Here is an 11,174-nt window from a genome sequence, read left to right as displayed (position 1 = left end):
TCCTACCTTAAATAGTGCATAGCTATGGTGCCGACGCCTTGTGCAATCCCCTTCTTAAACTGTTTACCTTATTCTTAGAAACCTCCCACCTCCCTATATTTTAAAGAAATCATATGCTATTCCTTTCCACAAAAAAGGTCGCAACTCCCAATCCCAATCCCAAAAAATTTTGTTCTCAGTGTTATGTACTCCGTCCCGCAAGGCACAGTGGATCCGCTTGTATGGAAAAGTGGCCAAAAATACTAACAATGGCCTTAGCGTGCTAGAATTTTAAACGAAGACAAAGAACATATAACACAAAAAATTTAACAAATCGAATGGCTATATCCTTTCACTCCCAAAAGAACAATCAATCCAAATAAAAAACAAATATTTTTTTTTCAATGTATGTAATTGAATAAGAATTTATTTTGTATACAATGCAGCTAATATATTAAGAAAAAACAAGAAAAGAAACTAACTTAATAATAAAAATACATTGAAAAACAACAAATGTTGGGACGCCCCTGGGTCCCGGGTTTTACCACGTACAACAAGCGCCTGGTTGTATTATACTGATAGCAACAGCGCTGAAATCTTTATTTAATCTTGTTAAAAAATAAAGAAGTTTTACATTTTTTCTGATCTTACACTTGTGGTTTGCCGCTCTTCAATTCACAAAGTGACGCTTACATATATAGCGGTCTCATTCTCGCAAAAAAGGGTATTTTACAATACTAATTTAGTGTTGGTCAGAACAACTTCGGTGTTATTCAACGCTAAACAAATTCAAATTACCGCCCTTTTCAAATTGGGCATCTAGCGCGGGCAGCGAACCTTCGCCAGCATCGCAACATTCCCCACCTCGTAATTCTTCTGCGTGGCTACGCTAAGTATTACCATCCATGACGATGTCCAATTTGGCCAACTTAACCGCAGGGCGAGTTACGAATCCTTCAGTTGTTCGCACTACAGCGCTCCTTACTTGCCCATCCTTTCCGCAATGAACCTCAGCAACGATTCCTTTCGGCCAGGAGTTCCGCTTGCTCGTCTCATCAGCGGCATCAGCCAGTGCCGCTCGTAGTACTTCTTCTCGCAGTCCGGCATGCGCCAGAATTTCTGTCAGGATCGACTTTGTAGAACGCACCATGCGTTCCCAGGCTCCGCCCATGTGAGGTGATCCGGGTGGAATAAAGGCAAACGACATTTCCGGATACTTCGATTCCACCTCCGTTGTCTGACAGCATCTTAACAGGAACACCTCGGCGAGCAGTAAACAACTTTAGGGCCAGCAGGAATGAGTCTGTCGATAGAGATGAAATGATCTCTAAATGGACAGCACGAACTGTTAGACAGGTGAACAATACTCCCCATCTTTTCTCCCTACGTCTTCCTACGGCGATTTCCATTGGTCCGAAATAGTCCACGTGTACGTGTAGTGTACGTGAAAGGCAGACTGAACGGTGAAAGACGTTCCTTGGGTAAATTTCCCATTATTGGTGGAAGCGGCTGCGCGCGTCTGATGCAGCAAGCCGAACAGTTTTTCACGATGTCCTTTACAAGCACTCTCAGTCCTGGTATCCAATATTGTTGCCGAATTTCGTTGACAACAATCTCTCCGTGCAGATGATGATATTTGCGATGATAGTATCCCACTATTAGATACGTTACTCTGTGGCGTGACGGGAGGATAATCGGATGCTTCACGTTCACCTCCACATCTTCAATGGCTTCGATCCGTCCTTGCATTCGAAGCACTCCGGCTGCATCAAGGTATGGTGAGAGCTTGAAAATTGTACTTTTCCGGTTAGTTACGCAGTCTCCTTTCTTTAGACAGCGTATTTCATCAGCAAACGCTTCTTCTTGGCATGCTCGTATAAAGACAGTATCCATTTCCACATAGCGTTTTACTTTGAATAGTCTCACCAGTTCAGGCCCACGCGGTTCCTTGCATATATAGCGTAGGAAATCCAGTACTCGTTTTTGGGCAGCACGCAAACGCTCAAGCCTACTGAAACGCAACGGATCCGGCATAATCGAATCAATGGGTGACTTGTTCACCCGCGTTTCCTCGTCATGGTACATTAGTTCACACTCGCTGCTAATGTCAACTCCTGCTCGCGATGGCCACTGCGACTCGCCTTGCAATAAAAATTCCGGACCAGTAAACCATCTTGCTGAGCTGTTTATTTCGCATTTCTTGGTCCATTTGGTTCCTTCATCTGCCACATTCTGTTCCGAAGGTACCCAGCGCCAATCTTCAATCTCAGATCCTTCAAGAATCTCTCCAATGCGTAAGGCCACGAATTGAGGGTACTTACGGGCGTCGGATTTTATCCAGTACAGAACGTCTCGCGCATCAGTCCAAAATATGCGCTTCTCAATTTTTGTTGACAGCTCCGATTCCAGAAATTTGGCCAGGCGCAGACCCAAAACAGCTGCCATCAATTCCATTCGAGGCACTGATATTGGTTTTAATGGAGCTACTCTATTTCTTGACGCCACCAAAGAGCATCGGATCTCGCCGCCATGTTTAACACGCAGGTATGCTACTGCAGCATAAGCATCCAGGCTGGCATCGACAAATACATGCAACTGCACCCCTTTGACGGAACTTGAACAGTACATATAGCGTGGGATGCGGAGATCTCCTAGTTTGATCAGTAAAGCCTTCCATGCCATCCAGTCATTCTCATCCGGTTCTTTAATGGCGTCATCCCAGCTCACTCCTGATCTCCATATATTTATACCCTTGCAGGGTATATTTCAGTCAGAAGTTTGCAATGCAGTGAAGGAGACGTTTCCGACCCTATAAAGTATATATATTCTTGATCAGCATCAACAGCCGAGTCGATCTAGCCATGTCCGTCTGTCCGTCTGTCCGTCTGTCTGTCTGTCCGTCTGTCTGTCTGTCTGTCTGTCTGTCTGTTTCTACGCAAACTAGTCCCTCAGTTTTAAAGCTATCTGAATGAAACTTTGCATATAGTCTTCTATATGCTCTCACTGCTATATATGTCGGAACGGGCCGGATCGGACGACTATATCATATAGCTGCCATACAAATATTCGATATATTTTTAGAAAAAAAATTATAACTTTGCTGTTTTTCAACATTTTTGCATCATTTTTTAGATATGGCCATTCTATATTATTTCAGAATTTTGGTAAAAATTTTATGAAAATCGGACGACTATATGATATAGCTGCCATAGGAATGATCGAGAAATAAATAGAAAAAAAATTATAGCTTCGTTGTTTTTCAACGTATGTTTATCTACTCTGAGATAAAAGCTTTTTTTATTATTCTAAAATTTTGGTATAAATTTTATAAAAATCTGACAACTATATCATATAGCTGCCATTGAAGCGATCGGTAAATGTATAAAATATATAAAGCTGGAAATGTAAAACTGTAACTGTCAAACTGTAAACATAATAAGTATAGGTAAAATGTAATAAAACTCTGTTTTGTGAGTGTTTTCAGCATTTAAATCTATAATATAAACATCGAACCAATCTGCAAGGGTATACAAACTTCGGCGTGCCGAAGTTAGCTTCCTTTCTTGTTTGCAGGATGATTTTGGCACGGATGTTGAAAAATCCAAGTATCCCAAGCGGATAAAAAATGGACTTACAATACTCAACACTCGACGCTTTGTGTGAGTTGCCGACCTCTGCAACAACTGGGGCCGGATGACGAACGTTAGCATGTCCGATTCCTGTAGCCACCACATGCCTAAAACTTTCTCCTGAAGTTCTTGCTCCACGCCAAGATATTTCGGTGAAGGCTCCCGTGAGTTAGTCAGGGATTGAAGGACGCTTTTCGAGTTTGAAAGCCAATTCCTCATTTCAAATCCACCTTTGGTGTGGATATCTTTCACATTTGTTGCCAGTTCAATCATCTGATCTTCCGTATCTACCGACTCCAGCCAGTCGTCAACAAACGTGTTTCAGAAGAACGCCTTTATCGCGCTGGGATGTTTCTCGCCGAACTGCTCCGCATTGCGCCTCAATACGAAGTTGGCAAGCGACGGCGAACAAGAAGCGCCAAAGGTCATCACTTGCATTACATATGTATCCGGCGGACGATCAATTTCTCCATTTCTACATAAGATCTTCTGCGAAGATTGATCAGAGACGCTAACTTTAATCTGGTGAAACATCTCTCGTATGTCACCTGTTACAGCCACAGGTCGCTCGCGGAAGCGCAGCAGTACTCCCATTAATGATACCAACAAATCCGGTCCTTTTAAAAGTGTATCGTTCAAAGACACGCCATCGACCTGTGCTGCGGCGTCCCACACCAAACGTTTCTTTCTTTTGTTGGGGTTTTCCACTACAAAGACAGGCAGATACCAAGAACATTTGATATGAGTCAGCTCTCGTTTTTGCAGTTTTCGAATGTAACCCTTCTTCTCGTAGTTCCGCATGGTATCAGTCAGAAACTCATTCAGCTCCGGATCCTTAAGCATTTTTGACTCGAGACATTTGAGACGTCTAAGAGCCATGTGATAGGAATCAGGCAGCTCAACATTCTCGTATCTCCACAATAATCCAGTTTCCCAGCGACTATCATTGGAAATGTACTTCGTAGTTCGGTTCATAATCTTCAGCGACTGCTCATCTTCCTTCGATCGCAGTGGTTTTGAGGGAACGCTCACACCAATAGCTTCCAACGAAAAATGCGCCTTCACAGCCTCGTCGAGTGCTCGTGTAGCGCACGTACACTGGCAGACATGCAGCACACGTGGCAGCATGGCTTCCTCCAATCCATATCGGCCATAAACAGACCATCCCAATTGGCAACGAACCGCAATAAGATCGTCATATCAGCTTCTTGTACCTCCAGTGGCACACAGATCTTAATGTGATCCAATCCAATGATCATTTGGGCTCTGGCATTTGAGTACGTTGAGACAGGAACGGATCTAAGGTGATTGTGATCATCAAGCATTTAATCATCAATACTTTGCAGTGGCAGATCCAATTTGCTCACAGTGCGCACTTCTTTCAGCACATATTTCACATCCAGAAAACCGGCAGCGGAAACATTGATACAGACGAGCTTGGATTTGGCTTCAGTCTGCGTCATATCGCCGGTCCACTTCAAACAGAGCTCCTCTTCTGGTCCATCTAATCCCAGCTCATCAGCTAACTTGCGCTCCATTAGCGTACAGGATGATCCCTCATCGATAAGGGCCAATACATCTACGGCTCTTGATCCATTGTGCAAAGTTACCGGTATATATCGGAACAGTGCCTTCTCTGTTGACTTATCATGGAAGAAAACAGTTGACTCACTGGTTATATCGCTAGTTTTCTTCTCTGGTTCAATCTCGTCCTCGTTCACAACTCGCTCAAAGTGTAGAAGCTTATTGTGATGTAACTTGCATCCATTGACATTGCAAGTCTTCTTTACTTTACAGTTCCGAGCAATATGCTTCCCAAAGCAACAGAAGCATAGTCGTTTTGCCTTGATTATGTCCAATCTAGACTTGATTGACATGGCCAAAAATACTTTGCATTTTACAAGTTCATGGTCACCGTCACATCCTGGGCACGATGATTCTTGTACATCCTGCAGATTCTGATTTTTCTTGTCATCGCCTTCCACCGTATTGTGGACTAATAGGCGTTCCTTCACGTGTCTGCCACCTTTTTCTTTCTCTGTTGGTTGATAATCATACGGCGTCACCATCGTAGCGCACATAGCTACGCCAAATAGCCAATTATCAAAGGCGGGCAAATTTTCGCCGCCTGCTGCCAAACGATTTCTGCCCCAATCTAGCTTCAAATCGCTCGACAGCTTAGCTACCAAATCACTTAGCAGGGCTGAGTCGTTTAGGTAATCATGTAGACTCATCGACAACATGGTCGCGCAATAATTCTGCACCGCAAGTGCCAAACGAATTACGGACTCCAAATTGTTCGGTTTGATTGCTGGTTCCTCCTTTAGTTTACGCTGCAGACTAGCGTGCACTATTTCTGAACGTCCATATAGCATTTTCAACGTTCCAATCGCATATGGAACCATAGCTGGAACTATAAGTTTGCCTCGTACAGCATCTAAAGCTGATCCTCTAAGGCACTTCTGAAGTCGGATGAGATTCTCCTCGTTGCTGAATCCGCATCTTTCTGTTGACTGCTCATAGTTGCTTATGAATAACAGCCACTCCTCGGCCTTACCGGAGAAAACAGGTAATTCTCTCGATATGACTTGACGCGCAGCTATCTGAGTCGGCGTCAGCATAACTGCATTGTTCTCTGCCTGCTAGAACTGTGTGCTGGCAAACTGCGGCATATATCCACCTGCTCCACCGGCATTAACTCCAGAATTGTAGGGCTGGGAAAAGTTCGCCATGTTGGGGTTACATTGTGGCATGAAACCCACTCCACTGAATGGCGGGGCAAATCCCGCCGAACCGCCTTGGAATCCAAACATGGCTGCGTTATTCGCCATGAATCCAGCAGCATTTCCTGGCAGTACTGGTTGCTCTGCTCTGTTTGGTATGAATCCTGCCGCGCCCCTTGGTGGTGCGGCCTGTGCTCCATTATTTGCCATGAATCCAACCTCATTTCGTTGTGGAACCGGCCACGCGCCGTGTAGCGGTGCGGCTTGGGCTACGTTGTTCCCTTGGACTTGTGCATAGGGAACAGACGTCAAGATTGGACCACGTGCAGCCCTCTGTTGCATATAGGGTGCCGTTGTCCATGGTGTATGTCCATTCACTGTGTTCATTTGCTGCGCAGAAAACTGTGTAGCAGCATTTGGTTCCAACATGTCGTGACTCGCTTGGTTCACACTCATCGGCGTGCTCGCACTTTGCAGCGGCACACACCGATTCGACCCCATCACGGTCTGTGCAGTCGAGTTCCCATCGTAGAAGCCCGCAAATGGTCCTGTGAAGCTACAATTAGAGCTTCCAACAGAACCGTCCTCAATGCCCATAGCTTCGGCATTCTGATCGCCACTCTCGCGATCCATTACGTCATCCATGACGTCACTCTCCACAGGCCAGAAAATCGCAAACCTTATGCGATTCACTAGCTACAAACGTCCGAATCTGGACTCCAATCGAAGCTATCCTGTATACTCCTCCTCACTCCTTCACACTCTTGGTAAGGAGCGCTTTCCAGACGCTGTGCACCCTTGGCACAGAATTCCGGATGGCAAAGTATTTCAGAATGTTGGGACGCCCCTGGGTCCCGGGTTTAACCACGTACAACAAGCGCCTGGTTGTAGTATACTGATAGCAACAGCGCTGAAATCTTTATTTAATCTTTTTAAAAAATAAAGAAGTTTTACATTTTTTCTGATCTTACACTTGTGGTTTGCCGCTCTTCAATTCACAAAGTGACGCTCACATATATAGCGGTCTCATTCTCGCAAAAAAGGGTGTTTTACAATACTAATTTAGTGTTGGTCAGAACAACTTCGGTGTTATTCAACGCTAAACAAATTCAAATTACCGCCCTTTTCAAATTGGGCATCTAGCGCGGGCAGCGAACCTTCGCCAGCATCGCAACAACAAAGGTATTGTTGGGGGTGGCGCTTCCTTCTGGATAAGTGGAGGTGTAGTGGATGGAAATTTATGGAAATTTCCCACAGCGCAAGCGTACGGTGGAGAAGAAAAAAAACAGCGTGGGCGTCGTGGGTAATCTCAGCGTAGTCGATCAGCTTTATTTCGCTTCATACATAATACTAATTCTAAGCTTAAGCAAACGGCTGCGCTCCCGCCCGCTTACTTCGCTAAGCGAGAGCGAGAGAGCGGCAGCGGCAGCGGCCGATCCGAGTGTTCGGCAACGCAGCCTGAGGCCCGCGCTCGAGAGTGCGAGAGCGAGAGAGCGGCAGCGGCCGATCCGAGTGTTCGGCAACGCAGCCTGAGGCCCGCGCTCGAGAGTGCGAAAGCGCTTAGCGCTGCGGGAGAGCGAGCGCGGGAGAGCAAGAGGGCGAGAGCGGGCGAGCGTTGCTACGCTGGGAGCGCTTCAGCTTTTGGACGCTCAGACGCTCGGTGGGCAGAGGGGGAACAGGGCCTCCTGGCGTGAACATTCTCCCCCCCCTTGCAATCACTCGGGTTGCAATAATCCCGTACCGGACGATGGTAGAGAAGCGGCTGCAGAACGCCGCGGAGTGCCGGACGAGGGCCATTGGCGTTTCGGATAGGTGCAGCAATCACCTCGCTGGTCGGAGAAATCGGTGACGGATCTTGAGCGGATGGATCTTGTTGCAGACTCGGCATCGGTAGGAACTGGCGCTTCCATCGGGATAGGGACGACCTTCGCTATGGTCGATGGTATGCGAATTTGAAATATGAAGGTGCCCGCTGCTGCGAACGGGGTGCATGCCCTGGATGGTCATGCTTATGCAGGAGTGTGTGGTGGTGCTGATTGCACGTCTTGCATTGGTCACCACTGCGGCATGTTCCCTCAGAATGTTCGTGGGCCAAGCAGTTTGAACAATAGCGGTTGTCGAGAACCGCACGGAGCCTCTTATGAGCGCTGAGCTTCAGGAACTGTCGGCATTTCCTGAGCGGGTGGAACCCGTTGCAGATTCGGCAACGGTAGGACTGCGCGCTTTGGGTACGCCTGCTTTCCAAGACAGCGGCACTGCGAATGGGACGGAATTTATCCACCGAGCGGTTTGACTGGACGGAAATTCGTGTCGAGAACACAGACACGCCGCTCGTGGCCTCTGAAGACACTGGGCCTGAGAGCACCCATCCGAAAATCGTCTCTTGCGCCAGGAGAGAGCCGAAAATGTTATTCTTGGAGCCGCCTAGAAGCACGGACGGAAGAATGTCAGCTCCAATCAGGACGTCGATTTCGGAGCTCTCGAAGAACGTTGGATCAGCAAGCGGGACGTCAGGAAGTTCCTTCAGTAGGTCCCGTGGAATCGGATACGAGGGGAGCTTCCTGGCTAACTGCGGAAGAACATACGCTGCAGTTTCCAGCTGCAGCCCGGGTCTGGAAGGCGCTCGGATGGCGAGAGTGCAGAGCTTGGTGGATTGGGCGGCAACTGTCTCGTTGAGCCCAGACACTCTGGTCTGAACTGGCGTAAATGTTGGGCTAATTTGACGGAACAACCTCTCCGTGATGAAGGTTGCCTCGGACCCAGAGTCGATTAAGGCTCGCGCTTGGAAATCGCGGCCTAAATGGCAAATGTTAATGAGGGCTGTGCCCAATAGAACGGCTCTTGAGCCGGAAGCAAAGCACACTTGCACATCAGTGTGATCTTGAGCGGCTCTCGTGCCCTGAGGGGTAGGCGCCGGTCGAGGCCTGGGTGGCGCCGTCGGATTTGGTGCGGTCGCGGAGGGATTATCGCGGTGCAGAAGGGTGTGATGACGGCTGCGGCACGTCAAGCAGCTATGGGCACTAGTGCAATCCCGCTGCTGGTGCCCTCTTGCAAAGCAGTTCAGGCAAAACTGCTTTCTCCTAATGTAGTCGGAGCGACCATCTACATCCATTTCAAGGAAACGCGGACATAGGCGAATAGGATGGTTCTCCCTCGAACAAAAATCGCACCCTCTTGGGGCCGGAGCCACTCTGGCCTCGTAGGAATTCAGCCTGCGCACTGGGGCGCTCGCAGCCGTCGGTCTTGGCGGAATTTGCCCTGAATTGCTAGGCCTGATGTCGTCGATCGCTTCCAGAGTGCGATGCCGCTCTGTCAGAAACGAATCTAACTCGTTCCATGTCGGAATTTCAGCCTTGTTGTGTATGGATTGCTCCCACATCGAAAGTGTGATTTTGGGAAGCTTTAAGGAAACCATATACACTAAGAGACAATCCCATGCCTCGATTTGAATGGAGGACATCTCTAAGGCTGTCAGACAACTCTGGACGGTGCCTTGCAGCTCTTTTAGAGCGGATCCGGACTCTTGGGGGACAGCCTGAATGTTGAAAAGGATTTTCAACTGGCTGTTGACAAGTAACCGCCGATTCTCGAAGCGGTCGGTGAGGCTTTGCCACGCGGAGATGAAGCCCTCATTTGTCAGAGGGGCTTTGGATACGATGGCGTGCGCATCGCCACTTGTTTTGGATAACAAGTGGAACAACTTTTCCACCGGTGTGAGGCGCGAGTTGTGAATATATATCGCGGTGAAAAGGTCTCTGAAGGTGGGCCACCGAAGATAATCGCCAGCGAAAACTTCTGTGTCCACTGGTGGCAATCGACAACCCATGGACGGGGGTGTGGGCATAGGGGCGGAAGCCGGAGTGGACTGGGCGGCGGCCCTGTCGATAATTCCCTGCAGCTGTACAAGACACCTCGAATATACGGAGTAGCACTCACTGTACTTGGATTCAAGCTCAGTGGCGGTGGCTGTTCCTCGTCTCCCGTGGGCATCCTTGACGTCGAATGGGTCGCGAATCAGTTGGTCGCCGCAGGAAACGGACAAGTCCCGAACTCAATGGTTCGAAAACGTGACGGAAAACAAGTTTTGGAATGCGACTTGGGGTCACTTTGGCAAAGGGGCGCAATAGGAACTGCCAGAAGCCGCGGAATTGTATAACTTATGCAGTACAAAATATCCCAGAAAATTCCGCACTCGGAGAGGAGGACAATGTGCTCGCTTACGGTCACACTGCCAGTGGATGCTGCGGGTGAATTCAAGAATTAAATGCCGGGCTCAGGTTCTGAGAGCCTCGGGCACCACCGAGCAAAAATTGACGAAAACTCGTGAAGGAGGAAATCACTCGAGTAAGGGCGTCAAGCGCCGACTTGGACAAAAAATAATAAAACAACGAACGTCGACCGGAATGTCGAGGAACAAAAATTCTGTATTTAGGTGTCTCGGATGAGAAAGTTGTATCCGGCTTTGGTCGGCTCAGAACAGGACTAAACAGCTACCCAGGAATGTTTGGTTTCTTCCCGCAATAAATGAATTAATCCACCAATAATTCGAAAAAAATTATTGGCCGCAAATAATTAGTTAATAATTCGGAAAATTATTGGCCGCAAATACTCCACTAAGAATTCGAAAAATTATTGGCCGCAAATAACTAATTAATAATTCGGAAAATTATTACGGAGCCGGAAAGGTGGAATTAAAACCTTGGCTTTTGTTTGGAAGAACACGGGCACTGGGTTCTGCCGCCGGCAAAAACAACCCCAACAAAAAACACAGGTTAATTTGGAAAAGGCGGAAAAACAAAAACACAGTCGTAATCGCACCCGTGAATTGATTTGCCGTTTTGTC

At 47.6% G+C, this 11,174-nt stretch overlaps 3 protein-coding genes across 3 annotated transcripts; all 3 read right to left on the bottom strand.

Moving 5' to 3' along the window:
• Positions 1-868: 868 nt before the first annotated feature.
• Positions 869-2,661, bottom strand: LOC121502752 (uncharacterized). The gene is made up of 2 exons (XM_041776461.1): positions 1,367-2,661; positions 869-1,259 (listed from the first exon to the last, which is right to left on the bottom strand). Exons 1-2 carry the CDS (start codon positions 2,659-2,661, stop codon positions 869-871), a joined length of 1,686 nt encoding a protein of 561 aa, XP_041632395.1.
• Positions 2,662-4,933: 2,272 nt separating this feature from the next.
• Positions 4,934-6,229, bottom strand: LOC138928429 (uncharacterized). Its single transcript, XM_070285501.1, has one exon. The coding sequence runs from the start codon at positions 6,227-6,229 to the stop codon at positions 4,934-4,936; it is 1,296 nt and encodes a 431-aa protein (XP_070141602.1).
• A 1,817-nt stretch (positions 6,230-8,046) lies between these two features.
• LOC138928428 (uncharacterized) lies at positions 8,047-10,321 on the bottom strand. The gene is made up of 3 exons (XM_070285500.1): positions 10,268-10,321; positions 8,390-10,229; positions 8,047-8,306 (listed from the first exon to the last, which is right to left on the bottom strand). Exons 1-3 carry the CDS (start codon positions 10,319-10,321, stop codon positions 8,047-8,049), a joined length of 2,154 nt encoding a protein of 717 aa, XP_070141601.1.
• Between the last annotated feature and the right edge of the window lie 853 nt (positions 10,322-11,174).

This window comes from Drosophila kikkawai, chromosome 3L, assembly GCF_030179895.1.
Source record: "Drosophila kikkawai strain 14028-0561.14 chromosome 3L, DkikHiC1v2, whole genome shotgun sequence".
Taxonomy (NCBI): Eukaryota; Metazoa; Arthropoda; class Insecta; order Diptera; family Drosophilidae; genus Drosophila; species Drosophila kikkawai.
Note: the sequence above shows the minus strand (reverse complement) of the source record. Positions and strands in the feature narration are given on the sequence as shown.